Source organism: Diplotaxodon limnothrissa, linkage group LG17 (genome assembly GCF_057381915.1).
Source record: "Diplotaxodon limnothrissa isolate DT_005_m linkage group LG17, D_limnothrissa_male_GT1.1, whole genome shotgun sequence".
Lineage (NCBI taxonomy): Eukaryota > Metazoa > Chordata > Actinopteri > Cichliformes > Cichlidae > Diplotaxodon > Diplotaxodon limnothrissa.
In genome coordinates, this window is record NC_140612.1 from 27,695,140 (window position 1) to 27,712,393 (window position 17,254).

The window sequence follows — 17,254 nt, forward strand, 5'->3', positions numbered from 1 at the left end:
GGCAGTGCGTTGAGGAATTCTGGAGCCCACCCTATCAGGAGAAATACCTTAGATACAGTTCTGTGAATACATGTAGTGTGAAATCATCACGTAAATGTTTTCACACTGTCGAGATCTATCCATGTCTGCTTTTTTCCCCACTATTTTAAATCGTTTTGTTGAATTATGAGAAGGGAGGAGGACCGTGTGGTGCTCCAGGTTTTGTTTCGGCTCTCCACCTCTTTAAGTCTGCACCACATCTGATACTTTGGGCCTTTGTCGTTTGCACCGCAGTGAGTGCTCTGCTCCACATTTTGCTTGGCTGTTCTCACCACACGGGCGCTCACCCGTGGCTGCGTAAAAAGCCGCTGCGCACCGCTTCGGAAATGTAGTTTTGCGCGTCCCCGGCGGTCTCCAAAAAATGGACCTAAAATCCGAACTCCTGAAGTCCATCTGGTACGCTTTCACGTCGCTGGACGTGGAGAAGTGCGGGAAAGTTTCCAAGTCGCAGTTAAAGGTAAGGAGAATTTTAGTGCGAGACGTTTTTAAGATCAGGAAACTGAGACCGAGGGGCGTCCGCTGGAGAGAGCACAGAGACAAACACAAACGCTTTATATTCTTGCAGTTTTACTTTGGTCATCACTTCGACTCTGTCTAAAGTCAGAACTCAAACGTAGTGGTGTGTACGTGTGGTGGCATACTGTGCGTGAATTCGTGTTGTAATCAGAGGAACATGAGACACGCAGACAGATTAAAAGCTCGCACTCAAATCCAGATCTTTTCAGACATTAACAGACGTTTAGCCTGTTCAGAGTGGAGGTGAAAGTCCAACCTTATCATGGCCTTGATACCACACAAAATTGTCAGGGTTTCTAAATAAAAGACGAATATTATGTTTTGCCTTCTTTTCCCCTCGGTAGGTTTTATTTTGCCTGTTAACTTGCTTTCCCTCCACTCCCTACATGCCTAACTGACCCCCCCTCTTGGTTAGAAGAATCCAGGGAAATAGCAGAAAGCTGCCCTGACATGCTTACTCACTGGTGACTAGCTGCCTGTGCTTGTGAGCGTTTGTTTGCTGATATGTGAAGAAACAAGGGAGTGTGCGGGAGTTGTGCTTAGTTTTATCCATCCACTTATGCTGTATGTCTGTTTGAATTCTCCAGGTGCTGTCCCACAACTTGTACACAGTGTTGAACATCCCACATGATCCCGTTGCTCTGGAGCAGCATTTCCAGGATGATGATGATGGACCAGTGTCTAATCATGGCTACATGCCCTACCTCAGCAAATACATACTGGATAAGGTAATGTAAAAAATACAATCTATGCAAAGGGTTTTCCTTCAGCTGCAGTTATACTTGTATTTATGTTGTTCAAAACTCTTACGAACACATCACTGAGCAGTACCTTTACCCTCGATCTCATGCTCCTTCATTACCACGATCATTAACTTAAGTTTATGTTTACATTGCGTGCCAGCTGGTCGTGCAGTACTGTGTGCCGATCTGCAGTTGAATGACATTCCCATTTCATGCAGTATTTACTCAGTTTCGAGTAACACTTGCAAAAACCTACAGTACCCGGCTAACTTAAAAAGAAATTCAGAACCGACTAGTTGTTGGTTTTGGACTTATTGAGATGAGGAAAATATAGCCCTTATATCTATTTTACATTTTCCCTTTAATTTAACCTAGCTGTGCCTGAATACTTCCAGCTAGTACTTTATTAACAGTTCAGTCAAACCCCCTGGGTTTTGTTTTGTCAGGTTTTTCTTTGTTTGTAACTATTGTTACATTGCTTACAACCAGAAATGAAGATTACAAAGCGAGATTAGTTAGCAGGCTATCGTGATCTTAAAGTCAGACATTCCAGCGACACAAAGGTCGACTCTCTTTTGACATTATGCTGAGACCGTAACGTGGTCGGGCAGTTTATGTTCAGAGTTTCAGTTTTGAAAGCCCAACATTCTCTGCTGAAGAAATACGTGTTAGCTAGCCTAATAGTCACACTGTGCTTCAGAGCTGCCTTAAACCTTCGGCACAGATTCAACAAGATGCTGGAAACATTCCCCAGAGATTATGGTGACATGATAGCATCACACAGTTGGTGCACATCTCCCATTCCACTACATCACAAAGGTACTTTATTGGATGGAAATCTGGTGGCTGTGGAGGCCATTTAATTCAAGTGAACTCTTTATCATGTTACAGAAACCAGTTTGAGATTATTTGAGCTTCGTGACATGGAGCATGGAAGCATCCATCAGAGGAAGTGTACACTGTGGTCATAAAGGGGTGGATATGGTCAGCAAAAACAAACAAACAAACAAAAAAAACTGTAATTTTTTTTTAAGCACACGTTGAATTTGACTATTTACACTTTATGAAAACCTCTCTCAAAAAACAGAAAATGTACTGGCAGAAAATCACTGGGACTTTTTCAATTTTTATAGCGCAGCTGGGTTCTTTTTACAGTGACTCTCAGGTAGGCTGCAATCTTTCAGTGATTCTTAGTTGGTACTCAGGGGTAAAAGTGTGTCAAAAAAGTATTCCCACCACTATTACATCAACAAAAAATACTTGTCACAGCAGAGATCAAAACTCCTCAGACCAGAAAACATTTTTCCCAATTATATTTTGTCCTGTGTGAATTACAGCCTCAGTTTCCTGTTTTAGCTGATAGAAGTGTGGCCTTCTGCTGCTGTAGCCCATCTATTTCAATGTTTGACTGTTTTGTACATCAGAGATGCTCTTCTCCATACCTTTGTTGTAATGAGTAGTTATTTCAATCACTGTTGAAGCAGTCAAGGGATTTTTTACCACTCAATGTTTTCTCTTTTTCTGACCATTCTCTGTAAACCCCAGAGAATGCTGTGTGGGGAAATCCCAGCAGATCAGCAGTTTTTTGACATAGACTATCTGGCACCAACAATCATGCCATTTAAAGTCACTAAAATCATCTTTCTTCCCCATTCTGATGCTCAGTTTGCACTTCAGTAGGTCGTCTTTACTTAATAATATCTACACGCCTAAATGCATTGATCTGCTGCCATGTGACTGGCTAATTAAATATTTGTGTTAATGAGAAGCCAAACAGGTGTATCTAACAAAATGAGTGCACCTCACTAGCAACATAGCAGTGGAAATGTGTGTCACATTGTCACAGGATTTTCCATGTACTCAGCTGGTGATATTTTTATGCTTGATGCCAATGCTGCTGAAGTCCTTTTTTTACACTGTTAAGAGTTGTAGCTGAGTTATTGTAACTTAATGATCTTCTGAAGCAGTCAGTCTTATTTGCAGCAGCAGTGTTGTGTTTTACTCTTATATTTATATAAACTTTAGAGATCTTTGTAACCCGTTTCTTCTGACTGCAGCACGCAGTGCTCAGTCGAGTCCCATTTTATATAAGTGTGCACAGAGATTGAAGCAGAAAGCGTGAGTTAATCGAGAAAGATGATAACCAGTGTCATGATAAGAAAGCCAGGCAGTGTTGAACTTCCTTCATAACACACCCCTCAGGAAACAAATAATCTTATGTAAAACTGTTTTAAAAAGTGCAATTTTAGTTTCAGTTCAGAGCATTTCCAGTTTTGCATTTCCAGGTCAAAAAGGGGATGTTTGATAAGGAGAAATTTGATGACCTGTGCTGGACAATGACCATGAAGAAGAACTTCAGAAGGGTGCCACAGGGGACACTGCTATCGGAAAGGGACTGCTTCAAGCTCTTCTGTTTATTCAACCTTCTGTCAGAGGACCGATACCCACTGGTGATGATACCAGAGGAGGTAATAGTTATGAAGAATAAGGAGAGTGAAATGTGTTCACTGAGAATTTGTAGAAACACTTAAAGTTGGAGAGGATTTTATTTTAGGCAACTGCTTGAGGCCTGATTCATTAGGGCTTTCTTGAAAAGGCTCAAATCCACAGTGATTATATTTTAAGTCATTTGTATGCTATAAATGGAAAAATGGACACACATTGTACAAAAAGTTAAACAATTCACTTTTGATTTAAAAGAAACAATTTAAGAGAGTTAGAGGAACAAACACCAGCAACGCTTGTAGTTTTTAGACACTGCTATACCCAAATACCCAAAAAGAAATATAATTTGTGTGTGATGACAGAGTTAGGACAGTTTAAAGATTTTCTCAGTAGGAAAATACAAGTGCAAGTAAGTTAGTTAATGAGGCTCTTCCTTCCTGCACTTCCTCCATAATGCTTTTGGTTTCCTGTCGACAGAGATAAAAATAAACGGCTTCTGTAGAAGTCACTCAGTGAGCTCCTCATGAAGAGTGATATCCCAAAACCACAGAATACAATCTGTGTTGAGTCAGTATTTGCATTGTCGGTGCCGTTAATATTTGGTTTTAGCGATGTGCAAAAAGTTTCGTATACAAATATTTGAATGCTTCTAGGTGGAGTATCTCCTCAAGAAAATCTCCACTGCGATGAGCGAGGAGTGGGATGGGAAGCCCATGGAGGACTTACTATCGCAGGATGCTACAGTGTGGGAAGAGGGAATGTCCGTGTGGACCTTCCTGGAGGATATGAGTGCAGGCCGGCTGCTGAGCGTCACCAGCGCTGAGGCCTTCAGCCTGGCTTTAGATGAGGTGTTCCTGGAGATCTATCACAGCGTTCTCAAGAGAGTGAGTTGTGCTGTGTCACTGGAGCCTATTTGACTGCTCCCTTGACATTTTTGTCTTTCTTTGTTCTTCAATTGATCCCTTGTTTTGTAGAGTTACATGTGGAAAAAGGGGCATGTGCGTAGGAATTGGACTGAGCGCTGGTTTGTGCTGAAGCCCTCCTCCATGGCCTACTATGTCAGCGAGGACTTAAAAGACAAGAGAGGGGAGATCCAGCTGGATCAGAACTGTGTCATAGAGGTTAGTGAGGGAAACTCAGCATGTTTAACTCTTCACCAACCAACGCTGTGACTTACATACATTTTTTTGTTTCAGTCTATTCCAGACAGGGAGGGGAAGCGCTGTCTGTTCTGTGTGAAAACCCATAGTAAAACCTACGAGATGAGCGCGCCTGACCAGAAACAGAAAGTGGAGTGGACTCAAGGTGTGTAACTTACAATGTGTGTGCTCATTGGTTTAGTGTGGTTGAAATGTACTGAAGCTTATCATAGTGTATATAAATAATTCCAGGATCTTTCAGATATATTGAGGCCACTTGTCAAACAATCTGTGTTTCATTGGTTGCTAATTATTTGTGTTTCTTTTGCCAATGATTAAGAAAACTTTCAGAAGTCAGCTGAAGCTTATAAAATGTTGACTAAGTCACAGTTACAGCCAGACTCGATAATGCTAAAATAGTTTTCCCTCGATGTTTTGGGTCAGTATCTCCACAATTCATCGTGCCACTTCTATAAGCAGTCACACCTTCAATAAACACTAGTGACTCAGTTCTTTGTCTCCACCATGTTTGACGGAGGACGTTGTCTACCTTTCCAAGTTAAACACAATTTCATCTTTACAATATTTTTCATAACTGTGCAGGCTCTTTTTTATTCTTAGTAATGTTTAACCTGACCTTCCAGTTCTTGAGCGTAACCAGTGCTTTGGACCTTGTTGTAAGCTCTCTGTATTTCCATTCATGAAGGCACCTCTTGATTACAGACTTTAACAGTGATATCTCTACCTATACTCTGATAGGTGTATTTTAGGTTTTCAGCCTAATGATGGCCTCCTTCATTTGCACTGATATCTCTTTGGGTCTCCTCTTTAAAATTACAGATATTATGTCTGCTTTATTTGTCATAAAATAACAAGGGGACTCACTGAAACTGCTTTTTAGCCAATTGGTGTTTTTGAGCATTTGAAAATGGAGGACTGTGTATAAAAATGGCTGTAATTCCTAAAGAGTTAATGCATTATTTTTTCAAAAACCTTTGAATTAAAGGTGAAAGTCTGCACTTCAGTCACGTCTTGATTGTTTAATTTAAAATTTACTGTGGTGTTGGACAGAGATAAAGCACAAAAATGGTCTCGTAACTATATAAAAACTGCTTTCAACCATGACTCAGTGCCATTAACTTCCACAAGAAGCATTATAGAATGCAGCTGTCTACGAATGGAGAAAATCAAGGACTTTCTCCTTTTATCAGAAGGAGTTTTAAGAGTTGAGAAAAAAGAAGCAATGACCAAAAACACTGCACAACACTATTAAGCATGGTGCAGGTAGCATCATGATTTTAGGTTATGCAAGTCTCTTAAACAGCTGCAAGAAAAGGTGTGATGGAGGTTGTTGATACTAAATGAGATTTAACTAGTTAGTTACTGCTTCCTGTAATAACAAATTGTGTTTGCCTGCGATTGTGACTGAGATAAGGAGCCACATTTCATGAATAATAGGTTCAGACAGCTTGGTAATTTGAAAAGAGGTCACTGACAGAGGGGCACAAAACACCTCTTCTACAAAAAAAGACAAAGAAGTACAAAGTTTGGGTTAAAGTGGACATAACTATTTTTTTTACAGCTCTGCCTTGTAACACTGAGACGCATCTTCTTTTTTTTTTCATGAAAGAATGCTGCCATGGCTTTCTCATGTAAAAACAAAGTGTACATGTAGTTCGTATCTTTGCTTTGTTCGTAGGCTGTTCATTCTATTTATAGCAGCAAATGTGGTGTCTGCAAAGATTGATCCAGCTGATCCAGGTGATAATGAAGGTGATGATGAGGGTTTGCTAAGATGCAACTCATAGCAAGAAGTCTTTTCTGAGGGAAGCTATAAAAGGAATATATTGTTTTTTTTAATTGTTTTAATATATTATTTTCTATAGCAAGGCAACAAAATTGCATTACTATTTTTATGTATTCTTTCACTATTCAGCCATTCAAACTGCCCTCCGTCTTCAGAGTGAGGGAAAGTCTTCCCTTCACCATGAACTCAAACTGAAGAGACGGATCCAGCGGGAAAACAGTCAGCGGGAACGCAGCCGGAGCGCCCGCAGCAGCTGCAGCAGCAGGGGCAGCCAATCTGATGACTCGACTATCCATGAGACAGAGAAGACAGAAAAAGAGAAAGACAAACAGGACTTAGAGATTGAAAACATTATCAAGGTAAGTGAGGGCTATAAGAATCTTTTTTTGTAATATTTATTTAATTACATCATGCACCAAACTATCCATGGTAGTGATTATTTAACTAAGTCATAGTGGCACTGGGCAGCTGCCAGTGCAGTTCATTTTGTCCATTTAAAAAGTACCATGTACACTCACTGGCCATATTTTTGTTAGATACACCTGTTGAGCTGCTCATTAGGTCAAATACCTAATCAGCCTATCACATGGCAGCAGCTCAGTGCATTTAGGCATGTATACATTAATAAGATGACCTGCTGAAGGTCAAATGGGATTTAAATGACTTTGAACATGCATTGTTGTTTGTGTCGGACAGGCTTGTCTGAGTATTTCAGAAACTGTACAACCATCTAACCGGTTTATAGAAAATGGTCTGAAATAGAGGAAATCTCCTGTGAGCAGCACTTCTCTGGGAAAAAAATCACTTGTTGGTGCCAAAGATCAAAAGCGGAATGAGCAGATTACTTACAGCTGTAAGGAAAGCAACATGAACTCAAATACCCACTTACTTCAACCAAGTTATCAAGAAGAGCACCGCTGAAAGCACAATACGTTGAACCTCGAAGCTGATGGCCTAGTGTCACCTGCTGGATAGAGGTGAAAACACAAACCAAACAATGGCTCTTTCATCTGTTTCACAGCATGCTCGGGAACTGGAAACTCGCCGAAGGGAGGCAGAGGAGAGAGAGCGGAGGAAGCAGAGGGAGGTGCAGATGGAACTGGAAAGACAGCTGAAAGAGGCTGAGATGGTAAAAAAAAAAGTTTTCCACTTGACACCAATTATGTACAGAGTCTTTTCTCCTTGACTTTGATCTTTGAGAACTGCAGCAAAATGTTGACTGTCATTATAAAATTCACACCTAGTCTTTAATGATTTGGAAAAATGGTTATGACAGTCCAGGAAAAGGTGATTCAGGAATAGGTCAGTTTATACCGCTCTGTTGGTGCATCTGTTTATGTAGCTGTGTGTGTGTGCATAGATAAAAGACAGCATGCAGGCTGAGATGCAGGTGAAGGAAAAGGAGGCTGAACAACAGAAGAAGAGGATCAGGGAGCTGGAGCTGACACAGCAGCAGCTGGAAGTTGCCCTTAATATGGAGATCCAGGCTCGGCTGGAGGAGGAGAGGGCCAGACTGGAGCTTGAGCGGTAACAATGGATTTCTAACTCTTATTATGGCCCTTTATTATTTTATTTGTGATGGAGATCTGAGATATCCATGAGAAGTATTAACATTTTCAGTTGCTTCTTCCCTTTTTCCCCTCCTTCAGGTTGCTGCAGGCTGAAGATGAAAAGAGGAAACATTTCCAGCTCCTCCAGGAGCAGCAACGTACAATGCAAAACCTCAGCCCCATACAGGAGCTGTCAGATGGCAGTCCCGATGAGGACACCCCCTCAGCCCTCAACTCTGCCTCTCAGGAGCTCCAGGATCTGCAGGCATCTCGCCAAAGAAGTCACCAGCGTCTGGAGGTGAGCAAGTTTGTTTTGACTGGCTTTGTGAGCAGCATCTTATTTAGTGCTCTTCTAAAACAACACTGATGAGGATGCCTGCATGATTTTTGTTTCCAGGAGGTCCAGGAGAGGCTGAGGAATGCCAGTCAACATGTACGGCACTGGAACATCCAGCTGAACCGACTGATGACCCCCATTACTCCTGCAGGTGCGGTATTCTCTTTGCGGTACAGACTTCAGGAACAGAGTGTTAGTATAGTTAATAACAGTGTAGACCATATAATCTGTCAGATAATTGCATTAAAATGCTACAAAAGGCACCTACCCCCAAACATGTCAAGAGATTAATTCAGTGACTTGAATGAAAGAATCTGACTCACCTCAAGTTAATTAAAACTAGTAAACAAGTAAAATTAAAACTAATTAAGGCTGCTTCACACCCTGGAGGACGGGGCTGTGGCCCCCCCACACTCCCTAGCAGATCGTTACATGGAGAAACCTTTGGAATACAAGCGCGCTGATCCACACAGGTATGCACACGGGTGTTCACTGCTCGTAGACCCAAATTACACCTTTCTTGGCTGCTACTTCGAAGCACATCTGTCCTGCGTGCTGCACAACAACATTGAATATTTAGTATTTACTGCTGTTTACACTTAGCTAGATTAATGCGATGGTGTTGTGTTTAGTATGTTGCTTTGTTTTTTTTTTTTGTCTTTTTTTGCTTGTTTTCTATTCTTCTCTCAACAGGTGATCCAGGAGATTTTTATTTTTTTTCTCCCCCCCTTTCTCACTGTCCCTCTCCCCTTCTGTTTTTCCTTTCCTTCCTCTTTCTTTCTCCCTTTCCTATCTCTCACTCATGTCTGTCCCGTCTGTAACATCTGAAAATAAAATATAATAAATAATAAAAACAAAGATCGACCAAATGGACCAATACGGCAATGCCACGATGATCCATTTGGCAAAGTAAATCCATTGGGTATCCTTGTTGGTCTTCAGACAACAATTCTGATGGCTAAAGAACCAAATGGGACAGGCGAGAAGAAAAAAATAAAAAAAAATGAAAACTAAATCTTATTATGATTTAAACACGGAAATCTTAAAACGAAAAATAACCGCATGCACAGTACAAACAGTGCAGGGGATAGTGCTATATACAAAGCGGTGACAGGGAAAAGGCTCCGGGGAAATCCAGGTAGGGAAAAGACACTTGCTCTTCTTCTGACTCTCTCTCCAAACACTCACACAAAAAGGGAATCCGCTCGGGGAATGCAGAGTCGGGTCCAGGGGATCTATGTACAGAAGGAAACACACGTTAGAGGTTTTGCACAGGGAAGCAAATGAGAACTTGCTCAGAGCCGGGCTGCACTGACGCGAGTCACACACAACGATCCAGCGATGAGTAGAAGCCACTCCCTGGCTTAAATGTTGGCTGCACTGATGAGGCCCAGGTGTTTCCTCTTAAGAGGGGCGTGGGCCGAGGGCGTGAACCCACCATGAGTTCCGCCCTGGCGAGAGAGCAAGAGAGAGAACACTACTAGTCAGCGGCCTGCTGATCCCCTGGCCGTGACAGTGGGGTTCAAATCCCTTATTCAGATTAAGATTTTATGTGACATTACATTGGCAAAAATTACATTTACTTGAATAATGTGAGTATTGGAGTAAGTACTTGAGTAATTTTTGAATAACTTTAATTTTGTAATGTGCATATTTTATGAATAATGATGTTTCAATACTTTAATCTACTGAATAAGTAAGAATTAGACTTAATAATCTTTTTACTTTAAAAAGGGAAATTGTGTACAATCTTTTATTCTCCAAAATGCACATAATAAAAATGTTTTGGGGAATGTATATGCTTTTTAAAAACCAATTGCTTCTTACCTGATGCATGCTATAACTTTCAGCAAAACTGAACTAAAATTTGTTAACAAGCTTACCAAATAAGAAATGTTTTGTGAATTTTCTTTGCAGAGCGACTGGAAAGCCGGCTGTTATCAAAGCCCACATGCCCTAAAAAGGAGGACGCGCTGGCCAGTAATGAGTTCATCACTAAGTTTAAGATAAGAGTTGATCAGAATAGAGGCGATGATGAAAGTCTGGAGCATCAGTTGGAGGCTGCCAACCTGTCTGATGAATCGTTCGAGGCCCAGACAGAAGTCAACGGACAAATATGATCACAGACATTTTAAAAACGCGAGTTGAGAGTTAAGGGGGAAAAATATTGTAATAAGTATATATTTGAATTGCACACTAAGATATAAAGTGATGGCAGCGTGGCAGCGAGCACAGTGTTGCAGGATTTAATTAAAAACACATCTGACTAAGACCAACTGAAATTTAGAGTTGTGTATAATAAAGTTTATTCATGATTAATAAAACAAATCTGTAATATTTTTCTTTCTCTTTTGTCCATTTGAATCTCGCTACAGCTTAAATAAAAGAAAAGAATGTGTTTTGAATAAATTAAACTCTATTCTCTCTTTTTTTCTTTCTTTATTTCTTGGTGGGTTTTCTTTTGCAATCAAACGCAACATTATACAATTATATAGTATAGTAAGAAATATCCTTTAACTTAATTTAGTATTTGTTTTTTAATTTTTGTTTTTATTGTTTCCCCTTCAGTTTTGTGCTTATAACATGTTCTAATCTGACATATTATGCAATAAATTATTTTTGCAATAACTTAACAGGCCATTGTGGGAGCCAACATTCACTTATCAAAGACATATTTGTATATTCTGTGGGCTGCTTTATGGTTGTGTCATTTAGAAACATAAGCCACAACAGACTTCCACTGGAGAGTACTTAAAAATGTATTTTTATGTAAAGATATTTTAATAACTACTATATTAAGAGAGAACCTATTGTTACATGGATTAATTGTACAAACTGTAGAGAAATAAGTTTAAGCGTGCAACTTTTTATTCATTTTTAACTGTATTAATGTTTTTATGTTGATACAGCCGCCTCATATCTGTTTCCTCAGTGTTTTTTAAACCATGTACTCCATCCATGAGTAAGAACATGAATAAATTCCTTTCCAAATTTGTAGTTCTTTTTTCCAACTGTTTTGGGTATATATGTAACATTTCTTTACACACAAATGCAGGTATTCTTTTGCACCAAGACGTTAAAGAAATGCTAAGAAAAAATGAAAATACTACGTTGCAACCTGTGTGTGTGTGTATATATATCTGTATCTATATAGATATATATGTGTATTCGTACCCTTTTTTCATCATCTAGTTTCCTGTACCAGATCTTCTACTGATCCACTGAGGCAGACATGTAAAAAAACAGGAACTAAAGCATATTTCTGTATATAAACACGACTTTAAATCTTTATCAACAGCTACTTTAGAGGAAATTCTTCAATAAACTGCAACCAAAGGCTCAACTCAGAGGACAAAACCCAACCTGTTATAAATAGTGTGACAGCAAACTTTCTCTTGTGTAAAGTTACAAATAGGAGTAATTATCCACAGGAGCTTTTATACATAATGAAGTTATAATTCGTCCTGTAGAAATTGTACATTTAAGCTATATAGTTCCCTCTGTGATAACTCTGCTATGAATGCCTCTTATTAACTTTTATGCTTTTACAACCCACTATGAGCAAACACTCAGCAACAGTGGGAAGGAAAAACTCCCTTCTTGAAGGAAAAAACCTCTGGTAGAACCAGGAAATCTGTCTAAACTAGTTGGGGGTTAGAGCAACAGATGCAAGTCTTCAGATCATTTGCAGTGTGACTGTCTTTGTGCACACTTTAACCTGATTCAGTTTTCTTATTTGTCAAAATGCACCATGGGTAAAAAAAACAAAACAAAATAGTAATGAAGGAGAATCTTCAGCAAAGATGAATTAAACAAGTTTTATTTTGATCAAATTTTACTTTAAGTAAAACACATCTTTATTTGATGACTTTAATGTCATCAAATAAAGACAGTTTTGATGGAGCTCCTGACCCAGCCCAAGCTCTCTATGAAGACGAGGAAAAACTCCCCAGGGGGCCAGATCGATGGGAAGAAACCTCGGGAAAGCCCATTCAAAGAGAGATCCCCTTTCCTGGGATGGCTGGGGGGGTTACAGGAACTCCGAAAAAGCTAAATTTTTATTTATTTATTTTTTAAGATTGACCCACTCTATCTATTCCTGTCCAACAGAAAAAAGAAAGGAAGTTACTACAATGTATCACACTTACATGATAAGGTGTGAATTGTGTGTTTGTGTGTGTTATCTTAGCCAGGGGTGAAGCTGGAGCTCCTCCAGTGTTGGGCGCTTCTCCGGGACTATAGCTAAACATGCGTCCAAGAAATTCCGGCATTCTTGAAAGAAAGAAAAGATCAAAAAGATGAAGATGATAGTTCTAGTGATCATCAGTGAATCTGGAAGTGTGAAGTTTTCTTACCTGTGGACAGACGCTTTTTGATGCTCAGTTGCTTTGTGAGGAACCTCGCGGTACTAAAGTATCGTGCATGAAGCGCTTCATACAACACCACTCCCATTTGCCACACCGTGGTGGGTCCACACCTGTAGCAGCTCCTAATGTACCACTCGGGAGGGATGTGAAGAGGAGTGCCTAACAAACAGACACAATTGCAATTTCTTCTAAAACAAAAGACACAAATTGTTACATCTGTGAAAAGCAGGAGCAGAATATGTTACCATAGAAGATGCGATACAGAGATCGCTGTTTAACAAAGCAGCTCAGTCCAAAGTCAATGATGCGAACTCGAGGCACATCTGAGCCGGTCTCAATCAGAATGTTTTGTCCCTTGATGTCCCGATGAAAGATGTGTTTCTCCTCAAGTTCCTTTACAGCATCAACTAGTTGCTTCAGAATGACCTGGAAAAGATGAAAAACACAATAATGAGTTAATGCTTTTCTGCCTTGATTGAATGCTGTACAGTCTAAGGCTCTCCCAGTCAACCTACCTTGGCCTTGTCCTCTGGTAAAGCTCTTCCATTTTCTGCTTTGTATTTTTGCAGGTCCACAGCAGGGACAGGTCTCTCCAGCACCAGGATCAGCTCTTTGCCAAAGTCGAACCACTCCAGCAAGGACACAGGTGCTGATATTCCCACTGACCCTTCTGCTTCACCTGCAAGTTTAAGCATAATGGCCACTTCCACCGAGAGCATCTTCCCATTTTCATCCTGAAATATTACAACAAAGTGGATGATGAGGAACGCCGCATTCAATCCAGTAATGTAAAACTAATTCAAGTGTTGGACGCTTACCGCCACTTTGCAGTAGACTTTATTTTTGGGAATGTGTTTGATGGCAACCTAGAAGACACAGAGCATTGGTGAGCATTTCCTCAGTATGACATAATGAAAGGTGGAAACACAGCAGACGTCTCAGTTTACGATATTATCCATTATCTGCGTTACTGCCTGTCTTACTACCATCATCTGAACACTTACTGGAAAACGATCTTCTATCCGGTAGCCAGAAAACACTGCTCCGCAGCCTCCTTCTCCGAGCTGGTGCTCCTCCACATATCTGGCTTGGAATTCACCTGAACAGACAAAACAGCAAATCTTGTTTTATTACAGCTGTGACACAAATTACTCTCCTCTGTAGCCTAAATGTTCCTTCTGCCCTTCCCCTGAATATAAAACCCAAGCTGCTTGCTACTTACGTTTTTGGTCTGCTACTGATTTTTTGCCCTGGTCCACATTCCTTTTTTTTTTCTTGGGTGACTCTCTGTTGTCTCCCGTGGCCTTTCTTTTGCCATTTTTTGTGCACTCCTGTTTGTTGTTCAAGTCTGGAGATGTGGAAAACACCAAAAGCACATCAGCTCACTGGATGATAGACACAAACACTAAACACCAATATCTTAAACCTAGCAACCACACTTAATCTACCCCCTTATTCAACTAATTAGCCTACCTTTACCAGAGTCCAACGAGGAGGATGCTTGCTCCTTGTCACCGCTCGTATGGTCGAGAAGTTTAGCCTTCTTTGCTTTCTTTGTTGTGCCCTCTTCATCTTGCACAACCTTGCGCTTCACTCCTTTGACCACATCTGAGCTGGTGGAAGGACCAGCCTGCTCAGCGACCCTCCTCCTTTTTATTGGGGTCTTCTTTTCAGGACTGGCCTTTCTTTTAGCAGTCCTGCTCTTACAATCTATAAACGACGACAACAACACAGTGGTGAAAAAGAGTCCCCGACATCAGGACTGGAAGCAGTTTGATGGCAAAGAATTTGAAATTGCTTTTGCTTAAATGATCACAAGTTTATTCTTGGGATTAAAAAAACTGACCAGTGCGAATTGATACTAGGTTTACTAAGTCTTAGATCTTGATGACACTTGTTGGTCTGTTTTTACTGTTGAGTCCAAGAATAAACTTATTACATTATTTTACCAAAAGACCGGTAACCTTCCTTTGATTAGACATCTTGTATTAAAGCTATTTTCAATCAAACATATGATTCAATTGCTTCAAAAATGATTCACACAGTGTCAACATTTCTAGGATTTGGATTTTACCAGGTTCTTATTTTATTATTTTACTTACCTTGATCTCCTGAATCTTTCTTATCGGCCGGAGTGGTAATTTTTCTTGTTTCCTTTTTCATTGTAATTTCGGAGACCCTTTAAAATCGAAAATGTAAACCGTAATGAGCTAAGATTGAGTTAATACTTCTTCAAATGTGCACCTTTCAAATGCTTGACTTTTCTAACTGAATTCTGTAAGTGAGCTTTATAAGTAAACTCTGGAAACTACGGCAACACAACATAGAATCTTGCCTTTCAGTGACTTCACTGACTGCCAGTAGTTCAAAGTAGTTTACAGAAAAACACTCTGGCAGACAAAGCCATAATATTTCATATAATTCAATCATTTCATATCAATTAAACAGTTTCTTTCATTATCTTTCATCATTTGTATAAAGACCTCATCTATGGATGACAGTATGAAGATTTGTGGTTGACCACACACTAATAAACACAGTGTCAGCTACATTGTCATCTGATTTAAAGTATTTATTATGTACATTTAACTGTCATGGTACTGAGTCTGTGACCCAGTGTTTTGTGTTTGTTCATTTATATTCATTGATTATTCTTATGTATGTTTTTGGTTCTCTTTATTGTTTTCTTCTTGTGTTATATTCTTAGGCTTTAGGTTTCTGTTACTTTGCCTTGCCCCTGTGTCCCACGTGGCCCATTGTTTTCCTCTGTTTGCTGTTGGGTTGTCTGTGTATCATCCATGACAATTAAATTAAATAGCAAATGCAACTACAATTTCAATGAGATTCATTCCTGGCATTCTACTGCGGTGGCTGAAAGTAGACACCAAGCATTATCACTGTAACTGATGTAAATATTGGACTTGGAGGGGATTCATCTGATAGACTGATGCAAACATTACTGTAGCGACTTCCACAGTCGCTAGAGGCCAGGGATGGAGCCTGCCTATTTGCCTGACACGCTGTCAACTTTACGCAATAATGCAAGAGGTGGAATTGTTTGCTTGTTTATTAAAGTGCTTTGAGAGTTTACAGAGTAATGTCATCAGCTCCTGATTCAGACTCTTAAAACATCACAGGCTCTAATGTAACAAAGCGAAACATGTTGTGCAGCGCAGCGGTCAACAAAAACTACGGCTACCCAGCCCTCCTCTCTGTCAAAATATACGGAGTGGAAACTACAGATATTTGTTTAAAAATGTAGGGAGTAAAAATTAAGTACAGCAAGGAAGTTTTTTTTTACTTTTTTACTTCCTACCTGTGGAGCCAATTAAGCTAAATTTAAGAAGCGCATGTCTGTGTATACTTAAAAGCTCTTATGGTTATTTTCACTTTGTAGACAAATTAAAGCACAGAAAAGAAAAACACGATACATTAGAGCATGACATAATTTGACCTGAGGTGGCGCTGCACCGTGAGAGAGCCTGAACGTCAACCGGAAGAAGACGAGAATAAACTCCGTATAAACAACATGGCGTCTCCCTGTGAGGTTTTTTGTTTTGTTTTGTTTTTTAAATGAACTTTATTTAGAACAATAACAATGACAATCTCAAAGAGACAAGCGACATATTAAATCAATCAGAACAGAATCACATCTCCTGTACACCACAATGAAATCGACAATAACTGAAAGTAAACATACATACACACACACACACACACACACACACACACACATATATACACATACACATACATATATATACATATATATACATATATATGCATATACACATGCATACATACACATCCATATTCACACATCTACATAATAATAATATAAAAAGATGAATAACCAATACAAAAATAAATAACAATAAAAAAAAGAATGAAAAACAAGGAACAGAAATAAAGAAGACAAGGGGGATCATAAAATCTCTAAAAGTGAGGTTCCATAAACAAGACACATAACTTAAATAAGGGGCTAAGAAAAATCAAACTCTTCTAAAAATCTATGCAATTTGATTGCTTGGGGCTTATTTATTAGCTTAAGAGATTTATGGAACAGGGAGAATTTTGTCCTACCTGGATATAAGGTGTTAACCAAATACCTCCTCAAAAATGGATTATTGCATTTTCCATTAACCAAGTCAAGACCATCTAGTTTAACTTTATGTAAATTTGTAGTCTGTATATTTGAAAAATTGTTCTTTATTGTATTTACAAGGACTGTTGGGATATTCTGTGAAACCTTTTTATAGAGCTCGAACGAGCAACTCATGTCATATTTCTCATTAAGCCTGTTTAATTCAA

General features: G+C 39.5%; 2 protein-coding genes across 2 annotated transcripts; one reads left to right on the forward strand and one right to left on the reverse strand.

The window, feature by feature from the left end:
* Nucleotides 1–11,510, forward strand: LOC146615131 (differentially expressed in FDCP 6 homolog). The gene is made up of 12 exons (XM_085376403.1): nucleotides 1–496; nucleotides 1,143–1,283; nucleotides 3,584–3,766; nucleotides 4,397–4,627; nucleotides 4,718–4,864; nucleotides 4,940–5,048; nucleotides 6,819–7,048; nucleotides 7,711–7,818; nucleotides 8,050–8,216; nucleotides 8,339–8,537; nucleotides 8,637–8,727; nucleotides 10,494–11,510. Exons 1-12 carry the CDS (start codon nucleotides 401–403, stop codon nucleotides 10,694–10,696), a joined length of 1,905 nt encoding a protein of 634 aa, XP_085232529.1. The 5' UTR covers nucleotides 1–400; the 3' UTR covers nucleotides 10,697–11,510.
* A 1,221-nt stretch (nucleotides 11,511–12,731) lies between these two features.
* Nucleotides 12,732–15,106, reverse strand: LOC146615132 (serine/threonine-protein kinase pim-2-like). The gene is made up of 9 exons (XM_085376408.1): nucleotides 15,046–15,106; nucleotides 14,417–14,653; nucleotides 14,166–14,291; nucleotides 13,948–14,042; nucleotides 13,762–13,809; nucleotides 13,459–13,677; nucleotides 13,189–13,369; nucleotides 12,932–13,102; nucleotides 12,732–12,848 (listed from the first exon to the last, which is right to left on the reverse strand). Exons 1-9 carry the CDS (start codon nucleotides 15,104–15,106, stop codon nucleotides 12,757–12,759), a joined length of 1,230 nt encoding a protein of 409 aa, XP_085232534.1. The 3' UTR covers nucleotides 12,732–12,756.
* Between the last annotated feature and the right edge of the window lie 2,148 nt (nucleotides 15,107–17,254).